The following is a 22589-nucleotide window of genomic DNA, read 5'->3' as shown; positions in this document are numbered from 1 at the left end:
TGCAGAAATCTCACATATTTCGGTCATGTAGTTTCCCTGGGCTCAATAATTTTTGCGTCTCTGCAAGGAAAACAAGATTTCCTTCTCTTTACTCCCTTCAAACTCTTTGCACATCCCCATCCTGAGTTATGAAATGTGTTCCTGTAATATATTTCATATGGCAAGCTGAGGCTCATCAATTCCATCTTTGCAGATTTCCTTAAGAATTCATCTTGAATTTGCATTAAGGGAACATTAAAAGTTCAATTCTGCGTCACTCAGTAGTGCCAAGTAGCCCTTCCTGTATGATGGGTCCCCCTGATTGCCTGCAAAGAACAGACTCTGCCTTCAAGCCTCAGCCATCCATCTGTGGCAAAACCCACTGTGGATCATCTGAGTCTAGAGATACCACCAAACTTATACATCCCAAGCATCTGGCTGTTATCCTAACCAAGTGCTGTGTCTACAGCTGAAGTGACCCTGTACTCATCCATCACACTCATGTGGTGAAGAAGCCATCTGCATAGGTCCTCTGAGAGACTCCGTGCCTTTAACTGTAGCTCAGCTATCACTTGTGCTAGCACACAGTTCAAACCCTGAATGTATGTGAGTGCCTTTTTATGCTGCTGAGAAATGTGTTCTTTGGCCTGCAGGCCTTAGAGATGCAGAAGCCAAGAGTACACACCTGGGGCTGGTGACCTTGCAGGAAAAGACACCCAGACAGATGAGCAGCAACTCAGCCCAGGAGTTAACAGAGGTCTTTTTCATCCCTCTAACACCAGCTGAAGACCTGAAATGGAAAAAAAATTCATTCCCCTTCAGCCTCAGAGAGGAACCATTGTGGACTAAACATTGTTATTAATAGTATTAATTTGCCTTTAGACGAGGAGGAAAATGCAATGAGTTTGAGCCTGCTTGTTCATAGTTTTGGAAAGGCATGAGAAACCAGAAACTCTGCTATTAAAACAAAAAAAAAAAAAAAAAAAACAAAAAAAAAAATTTAAAAAAAAAGTCTGTTCCACTTCAGTACTACTGCTTTCTATCATTTCTACAAAAATATATTAACATGTCACCATGGGCTGGCATTAAATGTGGAAATTGCTGGTACTCAAGGAAGGAACATCCTTTTATGAGACTTTACATTACTTAATGGCAAGTTTCCTGACAGTTTCCATACACCAGAATAAGATTGTATTGGGAATAAGAAATGTTCTTAAGGATATTGCTGCCAGGGACCACTGAGCTGTTACTCGTAGTCACTGTTTTCAAGAAAAGTTCCTCATGGAACTGCACATTCACATGACAAAAGCTGTTCTCACAGAGAGCCTGAAGCATTTATGTCACACCTCTTGGCCTTTTTTTCACTGCTTTTACTTACCTTTCTTCTTGCTGATTTAATGCATATGTGGATGAAAAGCATCCTGATGACCAGATTTCTTTTGCTACTGCCTCATTACAGGTATACTGTTAAGTCTGCAAGTTCATTTAACCACGTCTCTATACTTTGCCTAAGCACTGTTGATCCTTGATGGCTGAACTTAATTGCAGGAGACATCTGGCACCATTCATTTTGAATTTGTGGTTTGAGAATTCACCTACAAATGCAATTCTGATTGCCACAGGAATTGGTCCATCATGTTGTATCAGCTCTTTGCCACATAAACAAAAATGCAACTGATCTGCGCAGTAGATAGAATTTCTTAAAGCAAACACTCCAGGTAGGACTTTAGCTGCTGGATCATACCCTGCACCCAGTTTCTCTTCCCTTTGCAGGGCAGAAGCAACGGGAAGTGGTGTGTTCCCTCAAATTATACTGGGGGTGATGGGAAACAGTTCCCCGCATTTACTCACCAGCAAAACATGGGTTGCAAATAACGTCCCCCTGACTTTGCTGAGAGTAACTTGCTGTTTAGAACACACCAAGAGCATGGCAGGTGTACTTATGTGCAGAGGGCTTCAGCTGGCTTTCCCCAGTGCAGAGGTGTATTGGAGGTTTGGAGCAAAGGCGTCACGGGACAGAGAGGTAAGCTCTGCACACATAGTACTTGGACCCCTTTGTCTGTGGGCATCCAGCAGGGACTGTGAGCCACGTCCCTGCCTCTCACAAACAGCTGCCAACTTCTTCACGAAGTAGCCGACACACAGAGATTACTGTGGTCCTTCTGGGCTTGCACTGCTTAGGAAAATCCCCATTCTTTTACTTTGCAGACAATAAACATTTAATGTTGCCAATGTCTAAACAACCAGCAGTTCTGGACGTTGCTCTGCTTAGAAGAATTTTACCATGTTCCGTGCTTATAGTTTTTATTTTCTTTGTTGTATCTATTCAGGCTTAGGTTGTAAACTTTTTCAAGGTAAAAGACCCATCACTTTGCTACATTTCACAACTATATAGGCTAGCAGCACTGTGTGATCATACTTCTGGACTTTATACTTGGAAATATTATTTTGTGTAGAGATTAGTCTTAGATGGTCATTTTGTCTCTACTGCTGCTGTGGACATCACTTCCAGACTTCCACAGCTGTTTTCAGATTTCAGCCAACTTTCAGATTATTTTTTTTAATTTCTGTTTCAGTAGATTTCTAAGTGTACCCAGTTCTCCAATTGTACCAGCCTTAATGCTGGGGAATTCATAACCACACTCTTCTTTTCTGTTAAAAACATTGCATTACCTCAGTCTTCACTTTAAAGTTATATAGCTGTCTAAAATACTTTTTATTATTTTGAAATCTTTCAAGGATTTCAATTGGAAATATTTTATATACATCTCCTGCTACATTTTTTTACACATGATAAAACAATTAATTAAGCCTAAACACCAGTCCTGGTTTGAAAGACAGGTGTCTGCTAAGAAAGGCAGAGCCTTTTTTCATTTAAATGGAGAATGTAAACCCCCTCCCTCCAAATTATTAAAATCTTGAAATTAAGGGGCACTCAGGCAAAGATACAGGAATTGGAATAACAGTTCTTTACTAGGAAAATTAAAATAAACATACAGCATTACAAAGAACAAACCCAAAACACTGACCGAGTCAGAATACAACCTGACACCCTGTCAGTCAGGGTGTTGGTAGCAGTCCCATTAAATGGTGGCTGCAGTCCTCCTGGAATGACAGATGTGGTTCTGGTGAAGCAGTAGTCCTGTAGAAGAGTGCCATTTTCCTCCAAAGGTCCAGAGATTATGTGGAAAGGTCCGGTTTTCCTCTGAAACTCAGTGGAAAAAAGGCTGCTTTGGTGTTCCAAATCTCAGTTTTATCTAGGCAGGAAATGCTTGGCTCCTTCCCCTGGGTAGAACATCTCAGTGGGATGATGTAATTTTATCACTCATACAGTAGGACTCAATGGCCCATTAACAGATGATATCTTCCTGGAGGAAGGATGGGTTGTGGAAAAGATAAAAAACACTGCCCCACCTGGTTTTAATTGATGGTGAATGAATACATACTTTTGGTCACATCCTGTATTGCAACCTAGCACCTAAGTATAGAACAACAGTAAAAATAAGTGTCAACTACTGGCTTAAGACTCAGAGCTCCAATGCTTTTCATAATTAGTCTGTTTGTCATGAAAAAAAAAGTGTTCATTTTAGGAACAGCAAAAATACTGAACCAACAGAGGATGCATGGAGTGTTTTGACAGAGTAACTTGTGTCCAGCACTAGATCATTAAGTTCAGCAAAACGACAAAGGAAAGGTTTGCTATAATCCATAGCCTGGAGTGAGGTCACCAACAAAATTGACATAATGACAAGAAAAGACCCTAGACTCTTGAGAAAGTGTCCTCTTGGTAAGAGGTCTGCATTCCTTTGTGTAAACAGGTCTTTAAGGACTGTGAAAGAAAAAGATGTGTTAGCATGACTTGCTTGGACATACAGCATGTGGCCATCAGCAATGTGAAACATTTTGTGGGTTATAAAATAACTAAGTGACCATTCAAATTCTAGAAATGTTGTATTTGTAGCAGCAATCAGCTCCTCAGAGAGGAGGCAACAGAGTGTGAAACCTGAATTCAAGCAACAGAGAGGCTGAAAGAATAATTAAAACCAGAAATAACTTGGAGCTTCCAGAAATTATATCAAAGTTTGCAATATAGCAATAATAGCTATATTTATGTAGACATGTGTTCATGGACATGTGTGTAATGACAATGGCATAGTTTCCAAACAGAAAGATGGTTGCCAAATATTGTTCTCCAGCTATCATAATTTTGCAGAGTGAACTGTTTTTAAATATTCTCTAAGGACTTCTAGTCATAAATATTTCTAAAGAGTATGCACTTAACTCATGCCAATCAACATCATAAAGCAACCCTACAGCTAAATTAGCAGAGTAGAGAACTCATTGAGTTAACCTTGATGTTACTAGTACCTAAGGCTCCAGGTCTGCCGCTTATATGGTAATAGTATTTCTGCTTTCAAAAGGTATGCACCCTGATCTCACATTTTTATATATAAGATTAAATACTTTACAGCATATTTGCCTATTGAGAAAACTCATTTGCCTTGAGGAAAAAGGCATCCTCTTATGAATTTCCTTTAACTTTACAGGATACTGCATTTCTGAGAACCAGGATCTCTCCTGGACATTTCAAAGGAGTACACAGAGGATCTTCTTTCTTGTGAAGGGACCCAAGTTACTGTGTTTGGACCTTTAAGTCAGTCCTAGTATACGGATGTGGACTTCAGGTAGAATGAGCAATGCAAAGAACTTGTTTGGACTTGGTGTCTCCTTGTATTTTTGGGGACTGATGGACCTTACTACACCTGTGCTGTCAGGAAGTGCCAGGCCCCTTACTGAAGGGCAAGAAGATAACCTGTCAGACAAGCTGCATCAGCGTATGAAGAGGAGCTGGGTGTGGAACCAGTTTTTTGTTCTGGAGGAATACACAGGAACTGACCCTCTCTACGTTGGGAAGGTAAGACCCGCAGTGGGAGGATGTCTGTAAGAGTGTATCCATCTGTGTATCTGCAGACAGTGGTAAATGGGATGTTTCCTCAAGTGCTTTCACCTTCTTTCTGGCAGTGACTTCATGTGCATTAATTTCATTTCTGCTCACAAGAGCTTTTGCCCCATGTCACCTTTGTTTGGGAAGAATTTGTTTCAGGGGCTGTCAATATATTTGCCTATTTCACAGAGATCAGCTGCATCAATCATCATCTGCAATTTGGGGTAGTGTTAGAAAATCTGCAGTGTTCTTTCCAGGGACTTCTACAGTGTCAAGGCAAAGCAAGGTTATATTGACATATAAGGATTAGGAAATAAAGGAAGAGTTTGTGATTATGCCTCTGTCCATGATCAAGTAAGCTAGAAGCTGCAATTCAAAATCAAATTAAATAGCCAGTTTCCCTTGAAAACTGACATTTCAGGTTTTGTTTCCTGCAAATGTTCAGGGTCAGAGTGTCTTCTGACTGACCACATCTTGACTGCAGGTTAATTTCATGGACTACGGAGAAGCTGCTCCAGATCCAGAATGGTAGATGGACACCTCATTAATTCCAACTATGAAGGGTCCTATTTTTTTGATCCCTTATACCCCAAGAACCTACCCATCTGTACAGATATGTGTGAAATGTATTCCTGAGCTCATCTTACACCTTGGTAATATTTTGCATTTACTTTTCTGTGTCTCCTTGAGGAAGAAGCTGATGGAAATCAGACCAGTGACATCTACTGTCACAATCTGTCTCACTTTTTTTCCATCCTCCTTTTTTTTGTTTTTAAAGACCCTGAATCACTGACCCTGTATTGACCCTGTTATTCAAAGTTTTATGGTCAGCATCAAGTTTGCTTCTATTTTACACCAAGGTGACAAATCTGGACAAAAATATGGAGGGAGTTAATGTGCTTAAGTGTTTGAACAATGCAATCAAGATTTAACATGCCTAGAATATCAGATACAGCTATGACAAGTGGAGACTACACATAGGTATATATGAGAAATATCTTAGAAAGGATGTCAGAAAATAGTTCCTTCACATTTCATCACTTGTTTTTTATACAATATAGGCTCCATTTTTCCTTCCAAGCTATCCATCTGCAGGAAAAAAAAATACATATCCAGAGGCCCAGTTTGGACTCATATTTATCATTCTACAGCCCCATAGAGCTAAACTGTGCTCTCAGTCACACCAGTATAAATCAAAATGAATTCACGGGCTTCAGAAGACCTCCTCCTGATTTATCCCTGCACGACTGATGGCAATATATGCTCTCCTTCCTCCCACAGAAATGGCAGTACTAGTGATTGCCTCCAGATGAGACCTCATTAGTCTTCATTCATCTGTGCACCTAGCTTTTCAGCTCTTGATATCTCTATTGATTAAAGAAATTAATATTTGTTTTCAGGCGATTCCCAGCTTCGGAATAAGGGCCAGGCTTATTATTCCATGTTCTCAGTTACATCTGAAATTACTTCAGGCTTCCACTTGCGAGCCGAATCTTAGATAAAACAAGTATGGGGAGGAACCAGCTCATCTTTTAGCCCTGATGGTGTCATTAGGAGCACACACCTTCAGCACAGTCAGCAGCACTCCCGAGCTCGCCACCGCTCAGCTTTGCCCAAGGGAAGGACACCAGCATGGCTCCTCATTGCCCGTGCCCACCACTCTAGAGCCCAAGCTGTTCTCATGGCGCTTCTCCAAGGCTGCCTGGGTGCTGCCGTGCTCACACCGGGGTGCACAGCAGCTAATTAGCTCCCACGGTTAACAGGGCCAATTAGTCCCACGCACTGCTGAGCTGACACGGCTGGGTCCCTCGGAATCCCTCCGAACGCAGCAGTGCTCCGTGTAGTCCTGGCTCTGCTGCCAAGAGGGGTCTCTGGGGGTCCATGGGCTCCCGTCCCCGATCTGAGCGGTGGACGAGGGCTGTGGGGGTCCGTGAGGGAAAGGCTTCCTTGCCCTCGCCTCACCCAGCCCGAGGCACAGGCACTGCCAGGAGGCAGCATCTCCCACAGCTCATCGCCCACCCGCATTTGTGCTGCCTGAGTCGTAGGGATCCTCAGGAAAGGGGTCAGCAGGGAATAGACCGTGGGGTGAATTAATTGTTCTGGCAGGCCAGAAATTTTCCAGCCCAAGTCACCCCAGGCTGACTCAAAAATAGCTCTGTAGAGGCTTGCACAGAGTGGGGCGGAGGTGCAACAGGATTTTCAGTATGCTGCTGGCTGCTCACACCAGCCCTTCAAACCAGCCCTGGGTCCCACACCAGACCAGGCAGGGCCTCTTTTAACTGATACTACCCACAGCATCCCAAAACATCCTCACAGCCAGGCCTTGCTTTCATCCATTGCTCTCTTCAAGCCCCTGTCAGAAAGAGAAAGAACGCACAGCAAAGAGCCAGCTGTACAGATGATTCTGGCTGGTTCTGTATGACTGAAGCAACCAAAAAAGCACCCTGTCCTGAATCAGGCTCCACTAATATAATTTCCAAGGCTCTTATGATTCTGTAAAGTTTCCTAGACAACTGGTAAGGCAAGGTGCAAAATATGTTCTAGACAGGGAAATGAAAGAAACTTACTGATGTGAAGTCAGTACAATTTTTGCTTTTCTCCAGCGCTCATGATAGTGATGTAAAGTACTTCAGCTTCAGAGGGTTCCTGGTCTTGTCACAGATAAATACAAGGCTTTAGTTTTCCTAGAGGTGGCCATTATTGGCTAATAGGATGAACCAGGGAAACCAAAGCCCCTTCATTTGCTATAGCAGGTATTTTCCACATTCAGTGAGCAGCCTACACTCTGTCAGTAATTGAACTGGAGACACACTTCACCATTTTGCCGTACTGGAGACTCCCTTACCCTGTTTCAAAGAAGCTTTTGAATCACAGCAGCTGAATAAATGAATAATATGCAACCTCTTCACAGACTATCAATGTACATCAACCACACTCACTCATGCATCCTTACAAAAATCCCCTGCAGGTGCTTCTCCATTCTGGAAGCAGAGAAGGGAGAAGCACATCAAGGATGGAGTCACAGACTGGTTAGCAGAGCTGTGTGGGTTCTCCCCTGAGCTGCTCACTGCAGCACTACTCTCTTCCACATGCCCTTTGTCAGGAAATGTGTCATTCCAATGCAGATGTAACATCCTTATTTTTTTTGTACTATTCTCATCAAAAGAAGCAATGTGGAGGGACACAGTTAAAAATTTCTCAGGAGATATCAGCTTTATCTCTCCAATAACCCATTCCTTAATATGGAGGAGAAAGTACAAATTAATTCCTCCTACTCTGTATCAACCACATGGCAGCACAATTTATTGCACCACCCATAAAACAGAGCCAACTTAAAACTAGATCACTTTTCCAACACAGTGACTTTTACACTCCAAACTACAGCATCCTGATATTAGGTTCGGTGAGAGCCTCAGTCCCTTTAGACACCAAATTCTTTCAGATTTATTGCAGTCTGGCAGTGGTATGTCTTTTATACTCTTTTCTGCTTTGTCTAGAAAGAGTAGGTTATACAAGAAGCTGTAAAAATGCTGCTAACATTTCTTACTGCCTAGTCTTGCTTGAGATTCAATGTTTCTAACAAATCACAGCTAGACAGAGATCCTCTTGTACTCTTGTGCACACCCAAATTCTTAATAGCATCCCATGCTCATTCCTTGTTTGCTCCCTTCACAACTGCATTTATTCTAAATAGGGATTGGGACAGAAGGTGTAATTTAACCCATGAGTTTGATTCAGTATTTGTTTCTAAGTATTCTGAAAATTCCTGAACACCTACTGCTATTTAAAAAAACGGTTAGTTTTTTTCTTTCTCTTTTCCTTCTTCTTTTTCTCCTTCTTCTTCATTCTTTCCCTGCTCCTGTTCCTTTTCCCTTTTTCTTTTTCCATTTTCTTTTTTCCTTGTTTTTCATTTCTTTTTTGTTTTTCTCTTTCTTTTCTGTTTCATTTTTGCCTTTTGACTTAGAATTTGACTTTGACTTCCTCTTTCTCTCTTTTTTTTTTCTTTTCTGCATTTAATGAGGACTTGCTGGTGTTCCAAAACACATTTTCTTCCATCAGGCCCAGCCCTAATTCCCCAATCAGGTCTAACATCTGTATCTGTCTCAGCAGGTGCATTCTTTCACTGGTGCACTAATGCACTAAAACAAATGCCCAAGAAGTAGCTTAGTGGTTCTGAATCAATTTGAAAACCCATAATAGTGTCCTCCTTCTGGAAGTATCCTGTTTACTAGCTCCTACAGTGATAATCTCTGAGTTATGGGTGTTTAGGGTAAGTAATGACAACCACTGTCTTTTTTTAAATTAATCACAAGATGGTGTTTCCTGAAGATATGCCAGTTTGCAGTCCTGGTGCCTGCATGTGAATTAATACACATGGCAGCCATCTTAATTTAACTGTTTACCAGTGCCAACTTTTTCTGGGCTTCTTCTTTTGCCATTCAGTTAATGCATTACCTGAGAGCTGCCAGCTTTTCTCCAAAATATCGATGTTTCCAGATGCAGTAGCTACTACAGGGATGGAAGCAGTGGAGGAGGAAGTGAAATACCAGTGGCCTGACACAGCCACTGTCACAACCTGCACAAGCTCTTGTAGCCACATTGCAGTGCTGCTGCCCTTAGCTGCTGTCCCAGCAGCTTCCTGGAGTCCATGGGCCACCTCCATCCAGACCTGTCTGTAGGCTGGGATATGCCATGGAAAACCACAGGATACCACCTCAGTTGAAAGCACTCATGCCCTAAAATCAGGAGAGGGTCCAAGCTTTGCAGAGGTCGCGTGACCTACCCGAGAGGCAAGCAAGGGAGACACCCTTCAGAGAATGAGCAGCTCCTGACCAGACCCCTCAGTGGGGAAAAGGTCTTTCCACTCCCCAGTCAACAGGATCACCTGCCCTAAAACAGCTGAGGAGCTGCTTCACTGGCACTAGAAATGCTTAGGTCAGATAACTCATTTTGTCCACATTCCTATTAAACTTTTTTCTACATAATAAGTTATTGCATAGGTTCTTTATGTTTTTAAACATCTCAGAGATGAGATTTCTTCCTTCTTTCTTGAGACGATAGTCTGTAATCAATTGTATGAAGTTTGACTTCTGCTTTTTGACACAAATTATCCATTTCCTTTCAGATACTTTCTTCAAATCTTGCGTTCATATATTCAGTTTATTATTCTAATGTTTTTCTCTCCAGTGCAAATATTAACCTATGTTTGGCCCCATCCTTCAAGATTACTCCCATATGTCCTTTAAGTTCATCACACCATTAAACACCTAATTCTGACCATATTTCTGAGATTATTTGCTCATATATGCATTTTAAAATGTGCTTGATTGAATCCAGCCCACTTTCACTACTTTTTAAAAATAATTATTTATTCTTTATTCATCTCCCATAGTGATAATCACACTGGAAAACAGTATTCACATCTGAACCATTTTGATTATTGCACCTCAAGTCTATTGCCTTCCCATCTTTTGGTACTGAATGATTACTGCCACTGGGCATTGGTCTTTATTCTCTGTTCCTCAAAAGCATGAAAGTATGAGAATACCATTGTGGATTTTCACAGTGTGAGTGAAATTAAGCAATCTGATTGCTTTTGATAATCATTCCAGTATTTCATGTGAAACAGGTGTTTAACAGAGTGTAGTCGCCAGAATGATTTGTTTCCCTGTTTTAGATTATAATTAGTACTACATTTACTCTTGCTCTGTTCTGTTGCATTCACAGATATCTGTGGTTGCTCAGAACTAATTAGCAGTCATGCAATAAATCCGTTTGCTAATTTCCTAGAAAATCTGGGATGGTTCTCATTTCTATAGCCTGCCATGGGCATAAGCAACTGTTTCTTGCTGCTTCCCTTGCCTATTACTTGACAGTATTCTTTCCTGAGATGTAAGGATCCAAACTAATTTTATTACTAAAATTTAATGGGAAAATATTAAAATATTTTTGAAACATAACACTTACTGGGTAGCTCTCCCATTGTGCTTTCCCCTTGATCCCAAACAGATTTGCCTTATTTGCCCCAACATTATGCTACCCCTGTACTATTTGGCTCCTCTTAACCCATGTGAGCAATCACAGTCTTCAGCTTTGCTGACCTCACTTTATCCCAAATCTTCTTAGTGGCCATTGCAACAAGGCAAAAGAAAATTATTGTGTTGAGTGATATTCCAAAAAGGCACAGAGCCTGCTCCTGTTTGGGTGCCTCTGGCTTTTGTTTTGGCACAGCTGTGGATGCAGAAACAGGAAGAGAGGAGAGGGTTTCTAATTGCAACTAAGCAATACAGACTTCACTATTTGCCTCTTTCAGCAAAGCGAGTTCATTAAAACCAGCTTGTGAGTCCCGACAGTGAGACCAGAATGCTCAGGATGACCACGTGCTTAGTGTTTCTCAGCAGCTGCTTACCCAGCTCATGGTCTAATTGAATCCTGTTCCTTTCCACAGCTCCACTCTGACATGGACAGGGGAGATGGTTCGATCAAATACATCCTCTCAGGAGAGGGAGCTGGCATTGTGTTCACGATTGATGATACGACAGGGGACATCCATGCCATTCAGAGGCTGGACCGGGAAGAAAGGTCACAGTACACCCTCAGAGCACAGGCTCTGGACAGGCGAACAGGCCGGCCGATGGAACCAGAGTCAGAGTTTATCATCAAAATCCAAGACATCAATGACAATGAACCCAAGTTCCTGGATGGACCTTACATAGCCTCTGTTCCGGAAATGTCACCTGTGGGTAAGACAGATTTTGTGGAAATGTCACCTGTGGGTAAGACAGATTTTGTGGAGTCACTTTCCCTTATCAGCAAATTTGAGATGGTTACCAAAACACAAACTCCCTGACTCCTTGATCTCAGCTTCTGCCCCTGGAGCAAGAGCTACAGGACATAGGATCTTATCCTGGGGTGCCTGCTTGCCGTAGAAAAGAGACAACAGACTTTACATCAGCATCAGCTCCTCTGAAAACAAACATGCCATGGGAAGCCTGAGAGCTGAAAAAAAGGAGTGAATCAAACATGCTGTGTTTAGACAATTTGTAGCAATGTAGACCCCTTTCTCCTCTGACATCAGGTAGTAGAATAATAATGTCCATTAGACAGCCATTACCATCCCAAAAATAACACATTCTTAGCAACCTAATCAAGATCATACTGAGAGCTCAGCTACTGTCCAGGAGCCCTTGAAAACATGGAGACATGAAAACAATCATTAGCTCCTTCTAACTCATGTAAGCCTGCACTAAACAAAGTTCAGTGAACCCTGAGATTCTGGTACTATTTGCTGTCCACTTTTACAGAAGGAGATCATGTAGAAGACACTTCTGTTACTGTAATGCAGAAGACAAACAGCAGCCTCCCTATCTTCCTATCCTGACACAAGTCAGAAGAAATCATTTCCATATAAGAAATCAAAGAATCACATTAAATGTTTTTCTGGACTTCTTTTCTTTCTTTTTGAGTTGTCTTTGTTTGCTTATTGCCTTTTGGCTCTGTGACAACACTGCAGAGATAATAATACCATATAAATTTCACATCCTGAAGTTACAGATATGCTTCAACTTCTCATTCTTCAATGTTATGTTGACATAAAGCTAGAGAGAGGCATCTAATACAGAAGTTCCAGTCAGAAATAGTGTTACTTAATGGCAATGGCTAGCTAGAATTCAGATTTATCTTCAAGTGCTTATCTAGTAACACCAGATTTGTTTGTAACACAAAACATTATGTAGAAGGCTAGGTACATTCATAAAGGCATTGTCTGACATTTTTAGGAGTCAAAATCCACACATATTTCAGTTGTGCCTCACCCTCTCCTTGTTCTTGATAAATTACATCACCTGCAAGCCATTACTAGCTTCAGAGAAAGCAGACCTTGGAAACCAATTGAAAAAAGAAATATATATGCCTCAGTGTGGGTTGCAAAGGTACTTCAGCAGTGTATAATCTCTAGGTCATGCAATGTAAACTGCAGTCCAACAGAGAGATTATTGCAGAAATACATCCTTTCATGCTCACTGTTTGGGTATAATTTCCATCCCTCAGTCAACTTACAGCATCTATGGGCTGCTACAACAGTTCATGATTTATATCAGGAGAGCTATGAAACATCTTTGAGCTGCCTCCTAATAACATTTAAAATCAAGACAAGGGGAAAAGAAGCAAACAGCATATAATTACCATCTCTCTGTCAACCATAACAAAGTACTGTTAGTTCAGCAATTCTGTAACTGTAGTCCATAGAGTACTTGCTCTTTTCTATCTTCCTATAGAAGCATGATTAATTAATACCTATTAATTCCTTTAGTGCTAATGAGGTACAAGTATGAATAATAAGTACAAGCACTACGAGCATCAAGTGAAAAAGCTCAGTGTGGGAAAGCTCTTGTTAGGCATTTCAATTTACTGTGTACTTCAATACAACTGTGTACTTTTCCTGCCAGCACTTTATCCCACAAGGTCTTACCTTGATGGTTTTTTTGTCAGGCACCTCTGTTATCCAGGTGACAGCGACAGATGCTGATGACCCAACCTATGGGAACAGTGCAAGAGTCGTATACAGTATTCTCCAAGGACAGCCATATTTCTCTGTGGACTCTCGGACAGGTATGTTATTTCATCAGGGAATGAGTCAGTGTGAAAACCAAAAGAAAAAGTTGCAAGCAGAAAAAAAGGGCAGTGCATCATAGCTGTGGTCAGAGAAATGTGTTTTTGTGGCTTGGAACCAAGACAGAGCAGCACTGTGCAATGGGTAAAGTAATGCTGTGGCTCCAGTGAGCTCCAGAAGAAGTTGATGCTTTTCCAGTGATATATTCCTCTGAATGACCATATTCTGCTACTCAGGATCTGGATGGGTTTGGTGCTGTAAATACTCTTGCTGGCTTCTATCATTGAAAAATGTCTTCAAGAGATCTAGTTGATAACAAGGCTTAGGGGGGAAAAAAAAATCTATGAACCAGTCAGGACTGGAAAGTACAAGCTAAAGGATGCAGTTATTTGGAGTAGTTTTACCTAAGGATGCTCTTGTTAATAACCTTCCATTTATCTATAGGACACCCTCTCTGTTCATTTGCTTTCTCTCTTTCTCTCTTTCTCTTTCTCTTTCTCTTTCTCTTTCTCTTTCTCTTTCTCTTTCTCTTTCTCTTTCTCTTTCTCTCTTTCTCTCTTTCTCTCTTCTCTATACATCCAAGGTTTACATTCAAAAGTGGAACATTACACATTTTGACAGTTTCTAAAGGACATCTGTAGTGCTAAGGTCAGAAACTCATGAGACAATAGTCACTGCAGAGCCCTAGGGGACAACATAGGAAAAACACTGAATAAACTTATTCCAAAGTTAGTAGTTTACATGGTAGGTGCTCTAGCTAAAAACAAACTTGTATGTTTCATCTTATTTTCTCAGTTTTGTTTATAGTTACAATATAAATAAACTACTAATGCTCCTTTTGTAATCAGATTATCAACTACAGACAAATAAGGGCATAATTGTAGATTTGCTGAGCACCAAATTTTTTCTAAGAAAGCGAAGGATCAATATTCAGGGTCAGATCCAGTACAGATTTAACCACTAGAATGCAGCTTATACAGAAGATAGGCCCTTAAGTCCAAAATTATGTAGTTTATTAGTATTTAACTTTTTAAAAAAGTCTTTTTCTCCTCTGATTAATTTCCCAATCACTTAGACCTGCATCTCTGGACAGGCTCAGAGATGCCTCAGCCTTTAACTGCCTCAGCCAGCAGCTGGACTGCCATTTAGGGTAAGCACTGTTTTGAGCCAGAAGCCATTTCCTTACCTCAAGCACAGGACTGTAATCAGCTTCCCCTGTGCAAACTCACCTGTGGGATTTGATAGCTCACAAAATGCAGTTGCAGCTCTGATGTTCTTCTAAAACAGAGCTAGAGCATAAGTGATCAGCAGTCCTTTGTATTGATAGATAGTGATTGAAAGACCCAGTGGTGGACAACTCACTTCAATACAGTCCTCCTCTAGTAGCATTTGGAGTCCTTACCATTTACCTCCCAACACAGCCTCTTGGTTCCAGAGGTGTGCTCCTATTCCTATTGTCACTGTCCTCACAGGGGCTGAAAAAGTGTCTGTGTGAAAGCATAACTTTAAAGGAAAGTTGAGAGCCTCCTCCTCCTCCCTTTTTCCAGAATACTTTTACAGCCTGACCATGATCATATTCCCCTAGAAGACAGATCTCTCCCACTTCCTAAGGAACCATCTGGCTGTTATAGAAAAGAAAGGACATCACCTCTGCTCTTTACTGTTTTCTTGAGAGTACAAACCTCACTCAGTTTAGTGAAAGAAATTGTTCCAGTACATTTCTTTGGAAGACCTGAGCATCTTAACCTTTCCCATAGCTTTCCCTATATCCCTAAGGATGGGTTTTATGTTCACCACCATCCTTAGCATTTCTTTGCTGACTGAGTGTGTGCAGCAGCATCAGATGCTCCCTGCTCTGCATTGCTGCACCTCTGGGTATCTGATCTGGCTCTGAGTCTTGGTGTCCTGGACTAGCCCTCCCCTAGGAACCAGAGGCCCCAAAGACAGGTATTGCAGAGCCTGGGGTTTAGGCACTAACATCTTTTTTAGGTCAAGGTAGGAGTGGAAATGCCCTACAAAGTGTTAATATAGGGAGAAAATACTTCCCAAAATGCTAAGTATTTTCATATCTTCTGTGTATATCCATGGGAGCTGAGGAACTATAGCACTTCACAAGAGGCACTCAGCTTTGCAGGATGGGACTCCACACAGGAAGATTAAAGTAGCACACTGCGAGTTGCTCCGTTCCGGTCACTATTTCTTCCTTTCACACGCAGTGATAATTACCAACGCAATATCTTTTTACTGCTTTTTTATTAAACCCATACATTGTCTTTCTGCTAAAAATAAAGACTAAATGCAGATCAATCAGGTTAATAGTGTCCTGATGTGCAAGTGCTGTGTGTCGAACCGTGTGGCTGGGATGGTACCTGGGGCTGATACGCTTGCCCCCACCCCGAAGGGAATCCCAAAACGTATCACTAGCAAGGGATTGTCCCATGGCAGCGCATCCCCAATGGAGTACCCTGGAGGGGCCGGAGGCGTGAGGGGCTGGTTGGGGCTGGGAGGGGCTGGATAGGGCTGGTTGGGACTGGATAGGGCTGGATGGAGCTGGATAGGGCTGGTTGGGGCTGGATAGGGCTGGATAGGGCTGGATGGAGCTGGATAGGGCTGGTTGGGTCTGGATAGGGCTGGATGGAGCTGGATAGGGCTGGGAGGCCGGAGGAAGGACAGCCGGGAGCAGCGCGGGCCCAGCGGGAGCTCCTGGCAGTCCCGCAGCCCCGGCGGCGCTGCCCGGGCCGGCGCTCGCAGCTTCCATAAGAGAAGTGTTGCTGCCACCTCATGTCCTCTCGCAGTAGTGTTACCCCGAAGGGAAGGGACGCCCTGCGGTCTGGGGGAGCGGGGTGGCCCCTCCGGAGCGTGTCCTCACGTTCCGCACTCGCAGCCCCAGCCCGGGTCCCGAAAGACACGAGCAAAGCCAGGTGGTCTCCAGGACTGCGTGCTCAGGAACGCCCTGGAAAACTTGTCTTGACAGATCTTTTAGCAAAGCCCATCACTTCCAACTTTTGTGCAGAGATAGTCATCCTGAGCAGGGCCTTAATTCAACGTAGCACGCTGCTCCCAAAAAGCTTTTCCTTGGAAGGCAACATTTTAATTTTGAACAGGCAGCCTGTCCCAGAGCTGATGCATTTTAACTGGCTTCTTTAAAATTCACACCTTCTGTTAACCTAGATTCCACTTGGGTGAGTTTCACTCTGCCAGGAAAGGTGGGACCCAGTGCAGAGCCTGGTCTCATTCTTGATACAGGGAATAGGACACAGTAGCAAGAGCCCTCCGCCCTCTTTGTGTATTCTCTAACTGCCATTTTCTTTTGTTCCCCAAATTCCTTTCCACCCTCTGTCTCAGGCTTAATTAGAACAGCTCTAATGAACATGGACCGAGAAGCAAAAGAATATTACGAAGTAATTATCCAGGCCAAGGATATGGGTGGACAGCTGGGAGGATTAGCTGGAACAACCACAGTCAACATCACTCTTTCTGATGTCAATGACAATCCACCCAGATTTCCACAGAGTGAGTACCCGTGGTGCCACAACAGGCAAAAAGGGGTGGCTAAGTTTTGTGTCTGCTGTTTGCTCTCATGACAGCTATTTTCAAACTCAGGATAGTGACCGCTAGAGATGGGCAGAATTTCAGATTCGCTACAGAATTCTCCTTCAGAAAAATGTCAAAAGGAATTGTTCAACACCTTGCCTTTCAGAAAAAGTTTCTGACCTCCAAAATTATCAAAAACAACACTTTTTTTAAAGGATGGGAAATTAATTTACATAAAAAGGCAGGAAGGAGAACTGTTGTGTTTAGACTGCTTGTGGCCATTGCCTTTGGCTATTAATTGCTGCTCTGATTGTCTTTTCATCCTATCTCCAGAGGATGTCTCTCAAATCAGGGACATGTGGTGGTGCTGGAAGTTGAAAGATAATTCATTCAACCCTTCAGCCAGGCCACAGCAGGGGAGCGTCTGGGAGCTGTGCTGCCAGTATGGAGTGGGTTGTCATACAGGCTGTTCTCCAGGAAAGGTTCATCTAAACCTTGGCAATATACAGTTAAACCCTAACATATCTAACAGCCATACTTAATGGATGCAAAAATAGGCAACTCCACTCTTATCAGAAACACTGTTCTATATTTGCAAAAGTGAACTTCAAAACAGTATTTGCAATATTTTGCTCTTTGTTTATAAGATGTTTTTTAAATCACATTTATTTGCATAATTCTATATTGCCATTAAAAATTTGAAAGAAGCTTTTCATTTTTGATTGGACTAAATCTTTCAAGGGTTGTAATTTGGGATTTTTAAAGAAAACTGATTCTTTTAGTGGTGTAAATCAATCTCAGGCCATTTTGTTTCTCATTTAGCTGAGTAATGCAAACTCCCACAGTTCTTTTTGTTGGTATTCTTCTCCATCTGTTTTTGCATGTTGCACTGCTAAATCAAAGTGTTCCACTAAGATCAGCAAGAAATCTCAGCTTCCACTTTTATTCTTCTGTTGGACCAACTTCTTGAGCACACCATTGCCAATCGTGTTTTGAAAGTGGCTTGAATTGTAACTGATATCAAACTCTTGATTAAGAAAAATTACAATTCATCAAACCTCATCCTTGATGTTATTCTGCCTTGTAAAGTTGGTGCAGTCAACAGAGGGGTGCATCAAGGAAGGTTTGAAAATAAAGCATGATGCCAGAGACATATTTTAGCTACAACATTTATATTTTCAAAGTACGCTTTTAAAATAGCAGGTTGTTCTTTCCCCAGTCTTGCTGCTAAGCAAATTTGCAATGCACAAATGTGCTCAAGACAGTGATTGTAGGGAGATGCAATACATTTTAATAAAGCAATTGATAGATTTGAAAGAAACAAGCAAGCTCCTGAGTTTCCTTCAAGGCTGAAAAGAAGTTTGTAGGGACTTGAGAGAGGATTTGTGCTCAAAACTGATGCTTATTCCTGCTGTACAAACTGATCTAATAAAAAGATGCCTGTCCTATTAAATCTGTTCCATATCCTTTTTTATATCATGGCTGCAACAGCACTGGTGTTAATTGCCCTGTTTTTCTAGTTGAAGTTCCTCTCTTCAGGTGTATTGCTGTTCTAAAAAAAAAAAACATTCAACAAACCTGTTGCTATAGCAAACACCTAACTAAAAATTTCCCAGGAAATTTAGCTGTGCTGTGGCTTTTTAAAGGAAATCACGCAGCTGTCACAGCTTTGGGACAGGTACTACGGACTCTCTGAAGTCCATGGAGTGTTGTGGCCTCCCTGATCCACTCCTTGCATTGCTTTGCTGTTTTTTTGGTCCCTCTTCACAGCCTGTTTTTTTCTCCCCTCTCCCTGTGTGCTGCTTGTGCCAGAGCATTATCAGATGAGTGTGCTGGAGTCTGCTCCTGTCAGCTCCACCGTGGGCCGTGTGGTTGCTAATGACCTGGACGAAGGCATTAATGCAGAGATGAAATACAGCCTTGTGGATGGAGATGGACTGGATGTCTTTGATATTAACACTGATCCTAATTACCAAGTTGGCATCATCACTGTGAGAAAGGTAAAAAAGTTTCCTTTTTATGGTAATTTATATGGCTAACTGTCCTGGTTACATTTTATGTGTGGAATATTCCCTTACGCCTGCAGTAACTTGGTTCCCATTATATGACAGTAGCCCCTTTCCAGCTGTAAAACACAATTTCTTTAACATTTATTGCTAAAATATGAAAGCAGACTGCGTTCCTAGGAACAACTTTTATAAAGTGGGAACAGCATTAGCATAAACATGTCTTTTCCCACCAAAGGAATGCTCTGATTCCCTATTTATCTATTTAAATATTCTCTGTAGCTTAATTATCCTACAATGCAAGAAATTAGATCAATATTTGCATTTGAACTGTACATATTTTTCACTCTGGTGTTCCACAAACAATAATAAAGCATGCCTAGGAATTATTTATAAACCAATAAAACCCAGGCAGTGGTATTTTTTTAATTGCTGCTTGAAGATCCATAAATGCTAATTAGGCTAGAGGAAGCTGTCTCTAAAATGGCAGCTGTGAAACTGCTGGTACTCTGAACCACAGGCTATACAGGAAGGCATCCAGTTTTTTGCTTAGGCTCCCTGCTATGGGATATTTATTCTACAATCTTACATAAATGTTAGAAGTTCAACTCTGTTTCTAGGGTATGAAATTGTAACCATATTTCTGCCTAAGCATATCTAGTGTACTAATAAGGAAGTATAGTTTCCATTTAAATAGCCTGGGATTAAATTGAGCACTAAAATGGAACAATACAGGGGAGAGCTTTGACCTTGCAAGCCTCTATGCCCTGCAGCAAAGCATTAAAACATGTATTTATGGTCACCTTTCCCTGGCTCTTTTTTTGTGCATATTAGTCCCTAAAGTTAAGCATATATTCTGGAATGAAATAGATGTTGAATGTAAACTCTAATGTATTTTTCCACTCATTTATCAATGAAAGAATATAGTTTCTTTGGAGTAACTGTGTCAATAATCTTGACCTCAGTTATTAAGAATACAGTTTTCCTACATGTTCATGTAAGTCCAGAGGAGTTATAAAATGTATGGTATCAATCATACCAGATATGTACTGGCATCGGGTACATATTGCTCAGTCCACCTACTGTATGTAAACATTTGTAATATTTTATGTGTCTCTCTAGCTTTATGTAATGTTGTGATTATCAATATACAAACACTGGGAAAGTTGTCCTTTGAATCCACTTGAACAGGTGTCAATACAAAAAAATATCAAAATGGGAAGAGAAGGGGGAGAGAGACTTTTTAAAACAAGAATGAAATCTCATTTTAAAATAAGCAAAACTTTCCCTTTAACTTTTCTTGGCAGATTTCCCAAGCAAAATAATTAGCATTTCTCACACAGGCATCAGAAACCCAGAATTTAAAGTTACTGACAAGATTGTTGCTTGTGGTTTTGTGGCTACTTATCACAGCCTACTAATCCCACAAAATGTTGAGCACCTCCTGAAGATTTATGGTTCCTTCTAAGTTCCCTGCCTGGGAGACTGATGCTCACCCTACCCTCCTCTTCTCCCTTTTGCACTGCCCATGGAAGGCAGGGTGGTGGGTTACCCAGCCAGCACAGCACACACGAGAGCCCTGTCCTGTCCTGCCTTCCTCCCCTGACGCTGCCCAACCAATCACTTTCTCACAGTGGGGCTTGCTAAATTCATCCCCTGCATGGTGCCCCCTCTTGGTGCCTGTGTCAGCACTGGCAGAACCAGGACAAGGGCAAGGACAAGGACAAGGACAAGGACAAGGACAAGGACAAGGAGCACTTTTGATGGGCTGCCTCTCCTCTTGGCTGTGTTTTGCAGCATGCTAAGTTCACAGGAGAAAGCACCTTGCCTGCCCTGCCCACGGGACCATTGGGAAGAGGTTTGAAGGCACCCATGGGAGACAAATCTGATAAGGGGGACAGTAGTGTTGAGGCATTATGACAGGAGAGAAACTGGAGGGAAAGTCATCTTTGACAATGAAGGCAAACAGGAGCATCAAAATGTGACAGTCCAGCACACTTGTCTGATTTTTCTAATTTGATCTAGGTGATCATGTGTTTTAATGATGTAATTGGGTTTTATAGCTGTTAAGTGTGTCTGTGATTTAACTGTTTTTTTTAAAACTTAGCTTTGTAGTGTACATGCAGTGTTTCTCATGCAGTTTTCTTCACATGGGAAAAATCAAATATAATGGCTTCTTAGTATATGCTTAAGCACCTTCGCATTGCACATTCCTTGCCAGATGGACAGTAAGTATTGCTTGATCCTGTGAATATCTTACTGCTATTTTCATAGTGCATAAATATGCAACTGGTAGACTCTGCAGCCAGGGATACTATGTCTGTAGACCTCACCAAACCTTTGCTGACAAGTGCTATGCCTACCAGGTGGAACTAAAGGCAACAGGAGCAAGTTTCAGATCACCTGTTTGTAGCTGCTGCCAAAGACTGCACAGTTTGTACTGCCTCAGTCACTGTATAGCATCTCCAGCAACACTGGACCATCATATCCCCAGCACAAGAAACCAGATCCCATTCCAGTCTTCATTCCTCACTCTCATTTTACTAAATGATGAGTGATTTTCAGTTCTATAATTTCACGAATGCCAGTCTTTAGTCAGGCATTCCTATGCAGCACATCAGTACTGGTAATTTATTGTGAAAGCACGAGCTTTGATATGTCACTGCAACGTTCCCACTTCTGAAGGAAGCTGTTGTGACAGCAGACAAGTACTGGAGCCTTGATTGAATTCAGGAGGTGTTTTGAGGCCCATAGTAAACACTGCTGCTGTGCCTGAGCATGGAAATCTTCTGCTGATGCTGCGTAAGCCAGTGCACACCCCATGGCTGTAGAACTGGCCAGCTGCCCCTTTGAGCATGGAAGGAAAGAAATGAGTTATGACTGGCAAAGGAAAACTTTATTGCCACAGTAATGATCTTTGTACCTTTGACTTCTAATTATACTTTGGCATCCTCCTTCTCTTTTATTTTCCTGCCCTTCTCCATGTGTCAGTCTGGCGGCTGCTCTTCAAATAGAAATACCTGAATAGAAGAAGCAAAGGGGTTGGATGGGAACACCAAACATCTTATTGCAGTCTGAATGAACTGCTGCTGTGTGCAGTAATTTCACACACGAGGTTCAAGTCCTTATGTCCAAAAAAAGCTGCTCTTTTTGAAAACTATTCATATGGCAAAGAGGGGTATGTCACACTGGGCGACCTGAAGATCAGCTATGTCTTTCCTGGCACAAACTTTGTTTTGCTCAGAATCTGTGTAAGCTAAGGGAATTTGGCTGTGCTGGTTTTCAGCATCAGAACTTCCCAGATTATTCAAGTAAAGGGTTGTGACCATTTAACCACAGTGCAATTGCTTGCAACTTCTGACTGCAACTTGAGCAGTGTGACTATCCTCTGTGAGCTGTAATTCAGATGGTAACATTTCTTGTTTTCTGTTTTGGACTGAGCCTTCCATACTGGTATTCTAGTTTGTCAAATCCTTACAGTTATCTCTTACAAAGCCTGGTAAGAAGCACATTA

General features: G+C 41.8%; 1 protein-coding gene across 1 annotated transcript in view; it reads left to right on the top strand.

The window, feature by feature from the left end:
* Nucleotides 1-4651: 4651 nt before the first annotated feature.
* CDH20 (cadherin 20) overlaps nucleotides 4652-22589 on the top strand; it is a 37034-nt gene continuing 19096 nt past the window's right edge. Inside the window, exons 1-5 of the mRNA XM_062499484.1 lie at nucleotides 4652-4894; nucleotides 11373-11667; nucleotides 13415-13534; nucleotides 16881-17048; nucleotides 18882-19069. Of these exons, the coding sequence (XP_062355468.1) occupies nucleotides 4652-4894; nucleotides 11373-11667; nucleotides 13415-13534; nucleotides 16881-17048; nucleotides 18882-19069 (1014 nt within the window). The remainder of the gene's footprint in view (nucleotides 4895-11372; nucleotides 11668-13414; nucleotides 13535-16880; nucleotides 17049-18881; nucleotides 19070-22589) is intronic.

Source organism: Cinclus cinclus, chromosome 1 (genome assembly GCF_963662255.1).
Source record: "Cinclus cinclus chromosome 1, bCinCin1.1, whole genome shotgun sequence".
Taxonomy (NCBI): domain Eukaryota; kingdom Metazoa; phylum Chordata; class Aves; order Passeriformes; family Cinclidae; genus Cinclus; species Cinclus cinclus.
This window is presented reverse-complemented; position numbering and strand designations above follow the sequence as displayed.